Consider the following 18,041-nt stretch of genomic DNA (forward strand, 5'->3'; position numbering starts at 1 on the left):
CATGTTCTCTCCTTCTTTTCAATATAGGATGGACCCAAAACTTCTTTGTTTTCTTTTTTTATGTAGCAGGACAAGCAGTACATCGTCGTCGCTTGATATGGAGTCCATCTTTGTAGCGCGACGTTTTAAGAAAATATTGCTTATTCGCGTCACGTTCGGTGTGAATACTTTTGGTGCGTTAAATTCGCCTGCGTTTTTTTCGCTTTTTCATCTCGCTTATTCGTATCGCGTTCAGTGTGAAAAGGCCTTAAGAGTGGTTCACATTTTGTAATAATCTATTGAAGCTCCAGTCATTAATAGACATTTTGAATAGGCACATTGATTTTTTTTTTTCTTTTTAAGGTTGAAGCACATTAAAAATGTGTTTTATCACAGTTCTGTCCATCATCTGCTGATCTGTCATCTTCAGTTGTAGGTATTATAGGACCAGTAGTCAAAAAGATAATAACGACATGCTTGATCTGAATAGACAAGTTGCAGAACAGCTTCAGATCAATTTATGAAAGGTGAGCACCCCGCTGTTCACAGGCTCATCTCAGTCTCATCTGTGATGAGCTGGAATTTAGTTTTTGTCCTTTAAACATTTTAAAGCATTTTCCCTGATATTGTAGTTGGATAGCCCTGGTGTTGTTTACAACGGTCTGTGATTAGAGCCACAAAATGTGGATCGTCAAGTAAGCAGTATTTTAAGAGATTGAGAAAAGAATAAAAAATAACTGAAAAGACAATAAAGAAACTGTTCTGAAAAATAAAAAGCTATTTTCATGTTTAATTATTTAACAGTTAGATTACACACATAAGCAGGGACAGACCTGGTTAGTCATTCACTGGCCAACCCGGGGCCTTTCTCTGTGGATTGTGCATGTTCTCTCCAGGTGCTACGGCTTCCTCCCACAATCCAAAGACATGCAGCTTAGGTTGACTGGTGATTTTAAATTGCCCGTAGGAGTGTGTGTGGTCGTCTGTCTCTGTCAGCCCTGTGATAGACTGGCCACCTGTCCTGGGGGGACCCCGCCTCTCACCCACTGTCGGGTGGGATTGGCTCCAGCCCCCTGTGACCCTATTCAGGAATAGGTGGTATAGATAATGGATTGATGGATTACACACATAATAACATACAATTGGCAAACAAGGTTGGTGTCATTGTTAAACTTGCTCCATTGGTGGTTTAACATTTCTGAGAATAATTATTTCAGTGCAGTCGTCATTGCAGACTTGCAGTAATTTAGCGACTGACGTTCATTACTTCCTTGAGAAAGTGCTGCATTTCACATGTGTTTTTTTCCAGTTTGCCTGATTGTGCTGGTGGTCTTGTCATGTCTGGCAACTTTTCTCCCTACTTGGACAACTTTCTGCCAGTCATTTCCCATTAATTTTCAGCCCAAGCCCTGCCACTCTAATCCCTCAGTGAAAGAATAGAGGGGGAGAATAGGGGAAAATGGTTATTGAACTGAATATTAACGTTTTACAAGTCTGAAATGCCCAGGAACAACAGTGGTTGCCAGTCAGGGCCACCCCTAAAAAGAGTCCTTTGTCAGTCCCTCCAGCTGGTTTTATGTCATTACTTTCCCTTTTGCCATCTTCTTTTCCATCCTTGAATCTACCACTCCGTCATGTCTGACTCTGGTATTGCACGTCACATCTCAGGATGAGGCAGCATTATGTCAAGTTGGTGTAACAGGCTCTTCCCACCCTTCAACTGCATGCTCCCCATTCCCAACTCAACATAGGTGGTGACAGAAAGATTTTTGTTGGCTGAGACCAGTATATCTGTTTGGGAAATGTACAGAGAAAGACATAAGAAGAGTGCTTAAGCTTGTATTGCAGCTGTACTTGTAACAGAATCATGAACCAGCTGCACAGTCTTATTTCTTTGTTTATTCTGGTTACATACAGTCTCTTTATGTCTCACTGTGAATGTTAACTACTAATTGCAACAGTGTTCCGTTCACAGACCGGTAAATGGACACAATACATGGGATACAAGCTGTACAAAAAATTGAGGGATTGAGGGAATGTTCTTCAGAATGTACAAAGTACATAATATAAAAAGCAGATGTGTGAACAGTGTGACTGCAGCTGGTTAGCGACATTTTCATGCTACGCACTTGAGCTGCCAGAGAAGGATCATTACTGGCAGACAGCTGACTAGAGGGCTTTCATGCCTGGTGATGGTGTGTGATCACATCTGCATCAGTGTGAGTTTCTGAGCATGTGTCTCTTTGATTAAATGTTTGTAGGCAACATAATGGTTGTGCAGCTACTTTCTTTCCACCTCTTGCCGGTGACTAATTTCAAAAACAAGGCACAAACAGTAAAGAGATTGAAGAAAAATTACAGGCTTCTTCTCAGTCCAGCACTTGGAGGTTAAGTATATAATAACTGGCATTTGGCAGAACACTGGGAGTAGTTGTGTTAGGGTTGAATTATGTTTTCTACATCTTCAGCCTGGCATGGTAGGGCATTTTACTCTTGGACAGCTTAAGTGCACTGGACAACATATTACAGCAGTCGTTGCACTGAACATATTTCGATAATAACTTGAAATAATTAGTAATACGAGCGGGTGTGGATTTGTGCCATGCATGCCAGTTTTCCATATACTGGGCATCAGCCTCAATTAACCCATTTCTTTTAGTTAGACAAGACCAAATTTTGTTCCCAGATGTTACCAGGTGTTGAACAGTGAGCTCTGAAATTAAGTACTATTTATAAAATTTGTTATAAATCATAATCACCCACAAACAGAGTTCTTGGTGTGAGTGAACTGATATGATGTCTTAAGTAAAATCTTATTAACACATTCAAAACACACCACTTCATCCAGTGGTGTCTGTTTATTGCACTAGAATACTGCGCTCTTCCTCTTACCTCTGTTTTCTGTTAGGAAGTCGAACAAATCGTGTTTATTTTGCTCTAACATCAGCTCCACATAGATCCGCAGAAGAATCCAGGGATTGTTGTCTGATTCCTTGTCATTATCCTCTTGTACTAACAGCAGTTGTTCAATCCATTTCTTGCATGCTGTGTGCTGTTATGTTATCATGTGAAAAAAGGGGCCATGCTCTCATTCTTGTCTGCTAGTGGCACAGCACTGTCATGTTATGGCTATACTGTAGCATCCTTATGGGGTGCTCGGTGACAAATGGATGTACTATGTTTTAAGCTGCAGTGTCAAGTCTGTATAGATTTCTAGATAACTGTGTTATTAAGCACATGGGATCACAGCCCAAGATGCACAATAAGAGACGTTGCTTAGCCTGATAATGGTGTCAGAGGTCTGGGGTTTGTCTAAAGTGCTTTAAGCAGCTTGTTACCTGTACCTCTTTGTTTAAGCACTTCACTGTAGCTGCTGTTGCTTCCTTGTCATAAAGGTGGTCTTCCAACATAAGGTTAATATCTAGATGTAGCACAGTTCCTGTTATAGTTCTCAATCAAGGTCTCAGCCTGCTGACTGCAGTGCTGGATCACGTTTAGTGAAGCGCAATCTTCACAGTCAGCTATTATCACACTGTTTAAATCACACAAATCCTGTTTTCTGTTTCTGCTGGTATCTGGTTATGACTGATCAGGCTGCTTGATTTTCACTTTCACTTTCTCCCTTTGTAAGGAGCCTGGGAAAATCAGTACAATCAATAAATTAGTAGGCTACATAAAAACGCAATTTCTTCCCGATGGTTTTACATGAAGACTGTTTTTGTCCAGTACACCTGTGTTGTTGGTCAGCCTGGAATCGACTCTTTGTCCCGCTGCTCTTCTGATAACTTTAAACACTCAAAACACACGTCTCACGTCTCGTTCTGTGTGGATTGAAAGGAATCGCGCTTCAGTCGAGCTTACGTCTCACTGTCAGTGTGTTTTACCAGTTAGTCTTGTTCCCAGGCTGAGTGAGTGTCAAGGATCAGCTGAATGATCTCCTGCTGCGAAGGTGTAATGGAAATGCACCTGCACAACGTGCCACAGCTAAAGCTTGCACTACTGGAACAATGGAAAACAGGTATAATTATAGCACCTCCATTAGGTCAATTTATACAATTTTGAAAATGGTGTAATTTAGCTGTGCTGCTCTTCAGTTTGCAGAAATGTGAGTAGTGTAAGAGATGAAAAAATATAAACCTGAATTAAAAGAGACAGACCCATATTTTAGCCCAGGTTTTATGGTGGAGGGGGTGCCAGTTCATTACTTTGCACACTCCCTTACACCGTCCCTTTGATTTTCCAAAAATTAAGTTAAAATGAAACAATCAGCGCCAGCTTTAGTCAGATGCCTTTTAGACTCCAGCAGACAGCCTTCTCATAATCGTTGCTCTTGATTAACCGCTGCTGATGTAGAGCAGGGCCTGTGCCAGCTGCCATCCAAAACTAACCTCGCATCAGAATGGCAAGTAGCAGTTTCATCAGTATTGCAGATGTTGTCATCACGATTGGCCTCATCGTTGGGCAACAGCTTGCTCACTGGCTCGGAGGGAAAATCCAAACTAAATTAACTAGAATGTGTGTGCGCCGCATGGAATGGAGTGAATATAAACTTGGCATGTGTCATATTTGGTTGACTGAATTTTAATAATTAGGTTTCCATGTGTTGCTCAAAATCATTTATACAATTTTTAGCTTGAACAGAAGAACTTAAGTGTTAATGACCTTTGGCTGTGAAATCGTTTCCATTTTTTTTGAACCTCACAGATAATTTAGTCTGACACAATATATCAATAGCTGTTGGATAGATTACCAAGAAATCTGTTATAGACATTCCTGATCCCCTATCCTAACGACCTGGGTTATACCCCTAACCTTTACCTAACTTTATTTATCTAGCACATTTCATGCACAGAGACAATTCAAAGTACTTTACCTTTCATACAGTAACAGCAACAAAAACAATGAGCATTAAAATCAGTTTAGATGAAGTGAAGATAAAACTTTTAAAATAAAATAAGGACAGATGGACAAACAGTCTGAAACAGTTACAGTGCAGAAAGTGCAGCAGAGAAACCAGTCAAACAAAGGCACAGGATTTTCAGTTGAGACTTGATTGTAGCAGAGTTGGGGCACATTTAGGATCATCAGGAAGTTGGTTGCATCTGTGTGCAGCTTCACCTGGTTTGTTTCTGACCAGGGGTTCTACCAGCTGACTACTCGAATCTCAGAGCCCTCACTGGTCCAGCGTGTGAATTCCTGACTGGATACTCCAAGCTAAGAACCAGGCACACCTGAAAAATCATCCCAGCCTCCTTCTGCCCATCAATCCACCCTCAGAGGCCGTGGATCCAACCATGGCTTTGGATACTGGATTTATCAGTTGTATGTTAGTGGAGCGGCCCCAAAGTCCTGTCGTTTCATTCTGCTGACACCCGCTTGCCACCCAAGTCCTGGCATCTGCCTTGGATGGGCAAATACGGACACATGGTTTCATATGTTACTCCATTTTTGTTGGAGCTGTCCAGTCCTTGATCCAGCCTGATGGATTTCTGCTCTGCCTGCCAGACCACCAGTCATGCTCCTGCGCTCTAGTGTTGATGGCACAAGCAACTCCAATCACTTACTTAATCAACTGAGTGTGCTCTTGTTAATGAATTCATCCATCCTCCTCCAAATCTGCTTTATTTTTCAGCCTCCCTCGGGAATGCAGACAGTTGCTCAGGCCTAGGTTCAGTTTAGAGAGGCAGCCAAAGTTGTATCCTGTAATGCTTCAGGATTTAGTATGCTTAAAACAAACTAGTTTGTACGTCATGTCAGCCAACCATGTCAAAAGGCAATAGTTTGCCACTTGATCCCTCTCCAAGAATCTTTAGCCTTTGCATGTGTTTGTTGTTTCAACAGAATGAAGTGAACCAAGCCAGATAGCTGCTCACATTTTGGACAGTCTCTCCCCAAACATATCCATGGTGTTGCACTCAGGTATACACACATAAAATGACAGAAGTAGTTGTTTGAAAAAGGAAAAATGGAAGGTTAATAAAGAAGATCAAACCCTACCTTCATTTTTCACTTCCACACACCTGGCAAATCATTGTGCAAAGTAAGTGTAATTATCTGTATTGGAATGTTCTGACAGTAATGTGCTTCTGTGTGGGAAAACATCTGTTCAAGTACAAAAGAGTTAAAAACATACACAGTGCCTCATTAAACTGCTAGTTTTTAGAAACAAAACTTGATTCCTTAGTGAATGGGTGTCAGTCTGTGTGTTTGCATACATGAGAATGAATTAGAGAATTTGTGAGGGTAGCCATCACATCTTATGATCAGGGTTTTCTGGAAGTGTGCTCCGGATTAAGATTCTTGAGTTTGTTGTTGGGGGAAAAAGGGAACTCTTAGACAATCTAAGTAGCACTTTGTAAAACATATATTATTTGCTTAAGGATTTTCAGTTTGTTTTGTACGACATTATGGATTTTAAACTGTTACTCTTTGTACAGTTGCAGCCTAAAAACCAGGCGTCATATTTGGTTTAGTTCAGGGCAAAGATGACTAATTTGGCCATTAGTGGTAAAGGCCACATCTGTCCAAAACAAACGCTGTCCTGAATTATCACTTACACTTTTGCTGACTTTTCAGTCTAACTCCAGGATCGGATTAACTCAAATTTCTACCCTTCAGTTTGAATTACTAAAATAGTGTAGGTCTTATTTTTAAATTACAAGAGAAGAGGGTCAATGTGCATTTTTTATTTTTACAAATTCAACAGCAGGCCCCCTAAGAGTGAGGCCTTCTGTGGGCCTACCATAAGGGTTTCAAGTTTTCAAGTCCAGACTAGTGATTTTATCTATTTTTATTGTGTAAATGTTGCATAACCTAGTGATGACAACAAGGAACTATTGTACTGCCAATTTGTGAAAGAAGAAACGACAACCACTTGGGAAACATCAAGAGATGACTGCTTCCACGTCCTCCCTCGCATCTCAGGCTGCTTAGAATAATTTGAAACCCCTAGGTTGTTTTCCCAGGACGCCAAGTTTTCAGAAGGAGATGAAATAAACAGAATCTGAATCCAAAGCTCCTTAGTGAGGGCCCTTCACAGTAACCGTTGAGTGACCAGGCAGTCTGTTCTGATATTTTTCAGCAGGTTCCAGTTCCAAAGCAGTTGTGCTTTACTGCTGTTATGATGCTCTCTCTGCTTATGCCCAAACAGTGAAGGGTAGCCCTGAAATGAGTACATGCATCTTTGGGCTAGTCTCTTTTCTACTAAAGGACATACTGTAGTTTCCATTTACAAATGACTAATAATGGTTTCACGTCTTGGCGCTCCACCCTCCAACCTTATTTGTTTGCACATATAAACACACATACAACGATGCACAAGAGATCCTAGACAAATAAATAAATTCGTCTTACTAAGCAGTTGGATGTGTTTGGCACCTCACAAGGTTTCATAAGGGGCTCCACTCCCAGCTTGGCTACACTCCCAAAGTGCCTGCTGCTGCTTTTGCAACCTTCAGCTTTACCTCTTCACTCTTTGCTTACATCCATGTAAGTGAGAAAAGCAACAACTGTCAAGAGGCTGGAACCAGATGTTTGTATTGCTTCTTAAAAAAATGACTAAAATGATTCATTTTCAAAGTAGGGGTGTTTATTGAACAATCATTATACTGTATTAACCCAGTAATTCATCAAATCACAGCATATTTAACGTGACCATGCTTTGATTTTTTTTCTTGTTTCAAAAAGAAAGTTGTTTTTTTTTTTTTTTTAAAAAAAAAATTTTTTTTTTTTTTTTTTTACTCCCAGAATGAGCTGAAATCTCCAAAGTAAAGGCAGATAGCTATACAGCACTCTGTTTTAAAGGTTTTAAAAGTTAAATGACACAAAAGTTTTATATTTTAGATATCGAAAAACCTCCAGTTCATAACCTTCAGTTATGCTCTGAATTTCTTATGGTGAGTATGAAAGCCCTAATAACAGGGTCTCTTGCATGTACCTTACAATTAAGCTTTGCGTCTTTCTGAAGGTATGTTTAATCTTTATTCCTCAGATGCATCAGGGCCTCTGTCCTCATCTGAAGGAGAAGAGGTTGATGAATCAGCTCCACCCTAATTATGGCCAGTTCTGTGGTGTTGGCCAAAGCAACTCTTTGTATTTACATATAGGTCTCTGAATGTGGGACATGTGACTCTGGAAGAGCAGGTTTAGCATCAGCTTGAACTTTCTGATTTATTGCCTGTGTTCTGTTTCTTAGGGAAAGTAACAGTTTTACTTTTGGCATTTCACTTGGATTTATCTACACTGTGAAGTCATATTCATTCAAACTTGACAAATTAGCTGGCTACCATAGTTCAAATGTCCGCAAGTGATAGTTGACAGCAAGTTACTGATATTTGACTCTGTTTAAAAGATCAAAAAAACGGTGGCATTGCATGCCCGAGCGTTCAGTTTAGTCATATGGTCGACTCTTGGATGAGAATTTCTTCCATTGTATAATTATTGAGACCACTGTGCCACTGGGAACACTCAAATCTTTAGAAACGGGTTTATACCTTTGCTGCTACTCTGCCTTGTTACAATTTTAGTGTTCCTTGGTCTTTGTGGCTTAGTTTTGTCCTGACACTGTGAATTATGAGACCTTACATGCACAGTGGTGTTCACCTTTCTAAATGACGTCCTGTCATGTGTGTACTGATCACGTTCTAGACACAACTCAGGGATAATTAAATCAAACAAAAGATGCACCTGACCATAATTTTCCAAACATGTCTATGAGCATGTTTCCCCAATGTCACTAAAAGTTATTGAGCCTAGCTCGATTGCCAAAAGTAGCATTTTTATCCATTTAAAGTTAGATCTACCACGCAAAGTGCAGAAAATGGTATTACTTTTTGTTGGCTGTTCCTGCACCATGATGACAGTTGTAGATATGAATGTAGCAACTGTTTAGGGGATAAATGTTTGGTTGTAGAGCACGCCCAGCAACCCAGAAAACCCAGACACGTTTAATAGATTCTGCCCAAAGTAGAAGTGTTCATTATGGGATATCCACCAGCTGTTGTCTTTTCATTAAGTGTATATGTCATGATCTCCATGGTGACTTTTTTTTTTTCTTTCATTTATACACATGCTCAGTCACACAGATGGACACAGTTTTGGAAGCAGCCATTCATATTGTATTGTACAGATGAAGACTGAATCCATTTTATACTCTGAATATAAACAAGAACAATTGTGTTTGACTGTGAAAAGGACACTGGCCTCATCTGTCTGTGTTGGCATCAAATGTTACTGTTCAAGCTGAAACTAAAAATGAATTTCTCTGTGTCTTATTCAGAGAAAAACGGTTCATGTGGCACCTGAAGCTTATTTTTCCTCAGAGCAGTACGGAGTTCAGTCAGAGGAGGTGAGTTGCATAAGAATGTTCAGTAATGTACTTGTATCATCATCATCATCCTGTTTTAATAACTGAAAGCAACTGTTTGAATAATCAGGAGAACTTTTTGCTGTAGAGAGCGTTTTGTGGATTTCTGCTGACGTCTGCAACTTGGCAAGAGTGAACATTCAGAATCTATATGTGTTTGTAAAGTGATTACTGAGCTTCACTGAATTGTTATCCAAGTTACAACACTGATTTGACTTAATATGGATGTTCACATATTTCCTCTCACATTTGCTTTTTGTTCTTTGTCCTTTTAGGGTGGCTGACGGGCAAACCTTGGAGCAGATCTTGACCTCTTATATCCACCCTACAGACTCGAACCCAGTGACACGTCAGAAGTGAGCTTTGTCCCATTAACATTTAAGTGTAGTGTGACATTTTTGTTCTGATTGTTTGTAGGGATGTATATACAGCATTTCTCTCTTTTTTTCCCTGATAGTGAATTAAACATCCAAGGATACTGGGAGACTACCTGTCTGCATTCTGTTTATTACCAATGTGTAAACCTCGGGAAGTGAGAAAGATATGTGCAAGCTAACGCGACTGTAACTGCAGATTACCTCTTAACTATAAATAGAGACATCACTGCACCTACATACTATTCAGGCTTGTGGAGATGTGTTTATTTATTTTTTTAATTGTTTTTTTATTTATTGGCATCACTGATAAGTACTGTGTATGTAGTTTAGTCACCATGTCTGCTAAGTTATATTGAGCTTGTTTATTGCCATTGGCCATAATTCCCACTGAATCCTGGAGCAAAGCCTGAAAACTTATTTCATGTGTTCAACTACTTGGTTGTTTTGATTCAGTCACCGTCGTCATGAATAGAAACAGAAAACGTAACAGTGTGATAACAGAGCAAAACATCATCACCACTTTAATAGGTGGTTTGGAAGACCTTTATGTTAAAGGATAATGAGGACCACTGAATTTGTTGTTTTCTCTTGAAAAGTTCAAATGAGCAGTTTTATTGTTTGCAACAACAACCATGAAGCTGTGTTGAGTTAGTTAGTGAAGTCTCTTGTTCGTAGCGGCTGGGGGAGAGAGTGGAGAAAGCATAGCTAATTGAATTACTCTCAGTAATTGCCACAGTGATATTTGCACTTTAGCAGATATAAACATTGTGTTGTAGTTGCATTCATCTGCTACTGTATTCTCATGGGAATATAGGAGCTTTTTGTATAGTGTAAAATTGTGTTGCAGCGTAGCATCACAGCTGCATATATGAACCATTTGTTAAAACACAGAAATACACTGACCTGTTGTTGTTCATTTAAACATATCAGCCATTTGTAGCCATGACAGCAGCTTTGGGTTTGATGACCTGTAGCAGGTCTACTGCTGCCTGCACACCAGACCAGAGCCCCTTGTAACTGAGTTTGGTGGTAGTGTCTGTAAAGATTATGTCTCAGTTAAAGAGTAAGTACAGTCAGCCTGCACAAACAAGCAGGAATAGATTGAGACACATATATAACTCTTCACATTCACCAAGTATTTTATTTGAAGATGGTTTTTCTCAACTGAAAATTTGTGGTGCCATAATATTTTGTGCAGTTGATGTTAATTTCCAACAGTTTTGGTAAATATCCTTGTTAGTGTTAATCCACTTGAATTTGAATGTTTCCCATGAAGTGTATGAGTGAGAGGAGTGGCTGCTTTTAGTAGGTTTCACTGATTTCAATGCAGCAAACACAAAAAGCCAGCGAATGTACAAAAAACCTTTTCTGTCCTGATCTTTCATATCAACCACCTCAGTCCAACTTTAGTCACGTAAGATTTTGTTGGGGTCTCTCCATGTTCTAATTCCCACAGTGTTACTTTCCTACATTTATCATTGTATTTTTGCTCTTGCTTCACAGGCTCGTGTTTCTCCCTGCCAGCGCTGCTCTTTGAATACAGCACACTCAGAATTTCTAGTCTGACACCCCTAACAGAACAGAGATCTGACTGCTCTGACACAGTGCACTGATAACAGTAAGCAGCCTACTGTAAAACCTACAGCAAGAGCATATTGTAGACCAGTGTAGCAATCTAAATAGACACCAAACATGGCCCAGAGCCGGCCTCTGCTTAGTCTTGATTTAGCGGGTGAGTGGAGGCGACCTATCCGTGGCTCAGTGACAGTTTACAGTGGGCTCAGTGCTCTGGATGTCAGTAGGATGGAGATGAGTGCCTATACATATATCAGTCAGTGTCACCTAATGGGGTTTCTGCTGTGCTACACTCAGTCAGCTCTTGGAGTTGATTCTCTAACCTCCTATGTTGATGTGAACCTCTGTTTCAGGTTGAAGATTTATGTGCAAAGTCCATTTGATCATGTGAAAGTCTTCATGAAGGCAGAGGGGAGGAGGGCTAACTCTGTCAGGTGAGAATGGCTCTCTACCTGTCACCTATCTTCTTTCCCTTGACGAACGCGTGATACATCATAATTGTCAAAGAACATGTTTTCAGTTTTTTTTGCTGAAAAGGGTTCAGGGCCAAAACAGGTCATGGTTTGTTAGGGCTGAACAACTTGCTGACAGGGTCAAGAAGCCAATCATGAGGTTTCTTGTTACTTAGCATTTCATTAGACTTGCATAATAGTCATATGATGTTGTTGTTTTTTACCGAGTTGTTTATGAATTAAATATGTTTATGGCATTTGCCTGTATTTGATAGAACAACAGTTTAGTAAAGCAAATGACACAGCGTTGCATGTTATGTGTCTTAACTACTAGAATAACCATTCAGTGTTTCTTAATTATACCTGAAGAGTTTGTCTTCTTAAAGAACAGCCAGTTCTTACACAGAGTACTAATGTAATTATGAACAGAACAACAGGAACATACTAAAGGCAGTGGAACTAATGCGGATGATGGAATTCAAAGTAACAGGTAAAATTTATTCATCACAAATTTCAAGACAAGATACTGACATTGGCACTTTTTAAAATCCCCCATTAGTGTCCAAATCCTGTCATTGCTTAGGCATCCTGTCTGTGTGACCTCTGGCAATTTGGTTAGGTTTCACGGTCATAACTGATTTATTCAGTGTGTCGGCATAATTTGTTTATGATCATCACATCATTCAATTCTAAATTCCTGTGGAGCTACGTAGACTTTTGGCAGTGAGGCCTTGAAGGCGGGGGTTTCTCCTCCCCTTTTTACTTTGAACACTGATCAAGAAAATTCTCCACAACTGTTATCTACATTTTCCACCCCTGTTTTCTTTCATTTTTGAATTCACTCACTTGGTTCCATAGTATTTTCTGCCCTGCATGCTCTCTCTTCTCCCTGTCTGTTTGTTTAGTCAGAGGATGATGTTGATACCACCTCGTTTGCCTTGCTTACTTTCAAATACTTTGGTTGTTCTCCATCTCCACTTTGTCATGGAGTGAATGTTGATACTTGATGCTCATAATCATTACCCTCCCACCTCACATGAATCATCATGAAACCTCCCATCCCATCCTTATATACTCCCTATGTTTCACTCTGTGTGCTGGGCTGCACACACTTTCTAGGCAGTTACATGATTTTTATGACAGCCCTGAATGTTTTAATGTGACATTATAATCTGATGCCACACACCTTTACACTGACATAAAATATGCTGGGTTTCTGTTGTAAGAACCTGCTGAAACAGAATGGAATGTGTAACACTTGTCCGGCTTCTGCTTTTGTTTCCACTGCCACCATGGAGGCATGTTCCAGGAGCTAAGTTTCAACACCCCTCTGGAGGCAGTATTAAATCAAGTTTGAGAAATGTGAGGCAGCAGGGGGTGGGTGCTCACAGGGCTGTCACCCATGATTGGGTCATCATGTCTCAGCTGTTATTATTACAAGCATGACATGTGAACATACAGCCACTGGTTTAGAGGTAAAACACAGAATTCAGCGAGCAGACTGGGCAAAGTGAAGACATCACATTTGTGTTCTGCTTGTTCAGCAGCAGTCTAAGCACCACATACAGTCTAAGTAATGTAGATTGTGATGCACTTTGTTGTTGTCCTGTGCTCAGCTGTGAGCGTGTGAAGAGCACAGCCCCGCCCTCATCTAAACAGAAACCATTATTGGCAAAATTCTGTGGAAAAGCAAAGCAGAATGAACTGAATCAGCCGGGTGACGGTTACGGGAAGCTCGGGGTGTACAGCTCATTGGGCTACAGTGGAAACCCAGCTATAAACATGTTAAAGTGGGGAGGTCAACAGACACATCTCTTGCTGTTTCCCAGGAAATTTTCAGTAAATGAGTCATTACCATCCATCATCACCCATTGTCAGAGGAAGATTTTATAGTCCTCTCCTAAATGATACCTGATGCAGTCAGTCATAAGTCAGACTTGGCAAGCATGTTGTTAAGTCTGTGGTAATGAGTAAGTGGCATGAATCCCTCTCTGTATCCCACTCTCTCTCTGTAACCTTTTCCTGTCACACCTTAATAGCTCTGAGTCTGCCTATGCATAATGATGGTCTGTTAGTGTTTATTGTCAACATTATACCGGGGGTGGATGAAAAGAACTAGGGAAAAACGTGATGCATGTTCACTGGGCAGTTACTGTACATATAGGACCATGCCCGCAGACACTGGGGCTAATGAGCTGAGAGGCTGTCTCCAGACCGAGGTCACATCCCAGGGTCAAAATATCACAGCCACTTTTTGAGTAATTCAGTTGTAGAGCTAAACCCCTGGTTCTGAACTGTTTTGTAACATGAATGCTTAGAGGTCATTTGCCACCTCTAACACAGAGATTATGACTGTTATTTTTGTTGAACGCCTACTGGAATATCAGGACAGTCAAATAAAGGAGCTGTTGTCCTTTTCCTCTCAGCCTGCTGAATCCCACAAAACCTCGACAACGCTGACGTGTCAGTAGCATTTCAGATATTTTTTTTTATTAATTTTTTTTTCTACATTTGCAGCCAAAGAAAGAAAGCTTGTGTGTGCATTTTGTTTTTGACCTACATGATACTGATGTCACATTCAAGTGGTGCTTTCTCTCATATATTTGTGGCAAACCTTCTCCTTCGCCCTCCTAACCCCACCAGTCTGCTCCTCCTCAACTTGTGGAGTTGTGTCCATGTTTGTTTCTGTGTAGCAGATGCTTCCTCGGGTCTCCTGCAATGCTGAACTGCATAAATAGTAGCAGATAATGTTGCATAACTGTTATCTGCCTGTACTGATTTTCATCCTTATTTATTGAAGTTACTAGTCAGTCTCAGTTGTACTCTGAGATTATAGGCCAGGTTATGTGTGGGTGTTTATACGTGTTTGATGCCCCTAGAGGAAGCATACCACTGATTTTAAAGTATTGGTAAGATAAAAAATAAAGCTGGCATACCAAGCAATCCTGGCAGCAGTCAGCAGCATCCAAATAGTGTCCTTTTCAGACATGCACTGGAACCCTGAATTTCTCTAGACATTACCCAGGGGGGGTGTATGTGAGAATGCAAATGTCCAAGTCATTCGACCTGGACCTTTACTCTGCCAACTGTCCACAGAATGTCCAAGTGAGCTGGAATGAGCCTGTGTGAGAATGTAGCAGCAGATAGTCCGGAGTATCCACACCGAGATAGAACGTCATCAACTCGTACACTATCGTGTAAGTGGCGCAAAACCAGAAGAATACAAACATCTGATGGTCGAAGACACCAACGAAAGTATCTAATTGGAGACGTGATAAGATTCAGGAACATCTGTCGTTAAGAGCCAGCGCCAGAATTGTCAGACAAGGCAAGAGTCTCTGTTGTATATAACCAAACTGCAAAGTGATTATGTGACTGCGTCATGTCCCGCCTCCTGCGCGCTCTACCCAGACACGTCCCCTGCGTATAAACCAGACGGAGCAGTAGTTTAGAACACATGTGACACAGACCATTTCCTGTTGTGTGCAGCATGTGTGAAAGGGCAACTCTGGACAAAGTCCAGGCCTGATTCCTGGACATGTGTGAAAATGGCTTTCAGTTACAGTGAGCCAGATTCACAAAACAGTATCGGTACCAACTACTGGACACCTATGGAGATTTCTCATTTAATTTTTCACTAGATTAATCCAAGTTAACATTATCTGTTAAAACAGTAATGTCTATTCAGGTTCAGAGTATTTTCATTGTTTCCCAACCACAGCTCCTTCCTCGCTGATGGGTCTCAGCAGTAAGTGAAAACAGTATGAACCTCCCTGAATAGAACGCTGGTATTGCTGTGTGTTCTGTTCATTCACTAGAACAATATATAGAGACCAGATGTGTGCATGTTCTTGGCTGAGACACCCAGCTGTGTTTGTAGAAATGGCTTCTGCTTTAACAGTCCTATCGACACCACAGGGAACCACAATCAACTTTGCCATCTAGTCTTCTTTGTCTGCTGTTTACAGACACTTGTGTTGTGGTTTAGCTTATGCATTTGCAGAAATAAGAGACATGCATGAACATTAATTCATTGCAAATCAGACAAAAACAAAAGAAATTGATTCAGTATATTTGTCTGCTAGGCACATTGCAAATGGATGCTGCCTTTGTAGATGTCCTGCTTCAGCTTACTGCAATAGTCTTTAATTATATAGCTCATACCAGCATTATAGAGTGGTTTCTTTGAACTGTTTTCTTTCTGCAGTAGAAACCTATGTGCCAAATATTGTGCCCAAACTTACATAGGCTGTTTCTTCTCTTCTGATATGGAAATGTGTCAAATACCCTGTAAGAAGGGTTTGACTGCCAGTTACTGTACTGTATATATTCAAGATGTAAGATGCCTTGTGTTTTGGTGATGACAGCCACAACTGGATGGTTCTCAAGCAGCTGAGTGTAGAAGTAACTTGAATCTGTTTCTCAAGAGTCCTGTTAACTGTTCAGTGGATTATGACATCCATAATACATGACAGGACCGCTTAGAGACAGGGCTAGACTCATGTCATCTCATACAAAGAGGTAAAGGAGGGGTATGTCAGTTTACATCTCTTGAGAGAAACACCACATAGGATTTTGACTTTGCCGCACCATGACTCAAATTTCTAAAAGATTTTTGTACCACAGGTGGCTGCAAATAAAAAGTAGGAGTTAGGTTTTTGCTCTTCATTGCTTTCTAGCAGCTAAACTCAGTGTGCCTAATATCATATTATAATTTACCAAGAATGCTGTAATTGCATTGTCTTGTAATCACCCATTTCGTTTTTGTGCATCAATTTTACCTGAAATAGGTACCATGAGTTGGCCATCCAGAAGAGCCTAAGGGACAACCTGAGCAACAAAACACTGATTGAATATCCTGTGTTGTTTGTTGTACTGAAAGATCACTGGAAGGAATATCCACTGAAAGGACCAGGTAAATGTTAATATGTATGAATTGATATGAATTGAATTTCCTTACTCCTGTCCTTGAGCAGCGGCACTAACCTACTGATGCATTATTAGCAAAGCATTATTTCTTCATCACAATATTCAGCTTCCTTTTCACTTTACAGCTATGTTTTCTATAACTAAACAAAAGGCTGGATATATGATATGAGTCCTAAAATGCCAACCACAATTCCAGCAGCATTGTATCATGTCCACATTTCTTCAGCTAAGACTGTAAGACTCCCTGTTCCCTTATTTTTCACTATAGCAACATGCTACCCCAATGGAAATTAGTGTGTTCTGCAAAGCATCACATACACCAGCTTAACCTCAGCAGAGACTGTGGCCAAAAAGAGGCTCAAACATGGCTTACTGTAAACGATGACCTCATGAGTTGTGGAATGACAGAAGATGAGAAAGGGAGATCAGCCTGTATGTTTGCTCACCTGTTTGTCAGTGTCTGGTGTTGAGTGCCGAGAATCATGACAAAGTAGGATTGTATACAGCGATTTGGTCCTACTCAATGTGCTAAGTGTCGCCAAACGGTGTCTATCTCAGGGGGGTTAGCATGGCCACAAAAGACCACACTAACCCAGCATCAGACAGACTGAATGACGAATGAGCTAATTTTAGTCTGAGTATGTGTGTTTTCAGCGATAAGGCCTTGGTGCCTCACTGTTTTGCTATGATGTTACTCATAGAAACATCCTGATAATTGCACATGCCATGGCCTGGGAAGCTGGGCAGGAAGTGATAACAAGCAATTGGACACTGTGGCAGCAGTGTATCCAGTGAGGATAAAGTAATGTTAAGAGTCTAGCAGGCCTCACACAGGCAGCATGCAGCTGGTCAGTGTACTGGTTCAAACTACATTCAGCCAGTAGAAATTTTATATGTATGGCCTCAGTGACCCTGAGCCAGCACCTCTGTAATAACATTTCACTTGCTCCTATTGGGTTTATTTTTTTAATAATGATGTTTTAATGCCACATTTAGTGTTGTATTCGAGTACAGAACTTGAGTTCAAGTCCGACTCGAGTCCAGTGAAGGCATCTGCTCTAGTCTGATCCCTGGAATACGGGTACAGATATCTTCTGAAGCAAGAAGACTGTGTTGGCCATGCATATACAGTGGGTACGGAAAGTATTCAGACCCCCTTAAATTTTTCACTCTTTGTTATATTGCAGCCATGTGCTAAAATCATTTAAGTCCATTTTTTCCCTCATTAATGTACACACAGCACCCCATATTGACAGAAAAACACAGAATTTTTGACATTTTTGCAGATTTATTAAAAAAGAAAAACTGAAATATCACATGGTCATAAGTATTCAGACCCTTTGCTCAGTATTTAGTAGAAGCACC

At 40.5% G+C, this 18,041-nt stretch overlaps 1 protein-coding gene across 2 annotated transcripts in view; it reads left to right on the forward strand.

Moving 5' to 3' along the window:
- znhit6 (zinc finger HIT-type containing 6) overlaps nucleotides 1-18,041 on the forward strand; it is a 29,878-nt gene that overhangs the window by 9,081 nt on the left and 2,756 nt on the right. For both annotated transcript variants that reach the window (XM_020602877.1, XM_020602876.1), the window contains exons 6-9: nucleotides 9,257-9,325; nucleotides 9,619-9,699; nucleotides 11,649-11,729; nucleotides 16,538-16,662. In XM_020602877.1, the coding sequence (XP_020458533.1) occupies nucleotides 9,257-9,325; nucleotides 9,619-9,699; nucleotides 11,649-11,729; nucleotides 16,538-16,662 (356 nt within the window). The remainder of the gene's footprint in view (nucleotides 1-9,256; nucleotides 9,326-9,618; nucleotides 9,700-11,648; nucleotides 11,730-16,537; nucleotides 16,663-18,041) is intronic.

Source organism: Monopterus albus, unplaced genomic scaffold, assembly GCF_001952655.1.
Source record: "Monopterus albus unplaced genomic scaffold, M_albus_1.0 scaffold58.1, whole genome shotgun sequence".
In the NCBI taxonomy this organism is placed as follows: Eukaryota; Metazoa; Chordata; class Actinopteri; order Synbranchiformes; family Synbranchidae; genus Monopterus; species Monopterus albus.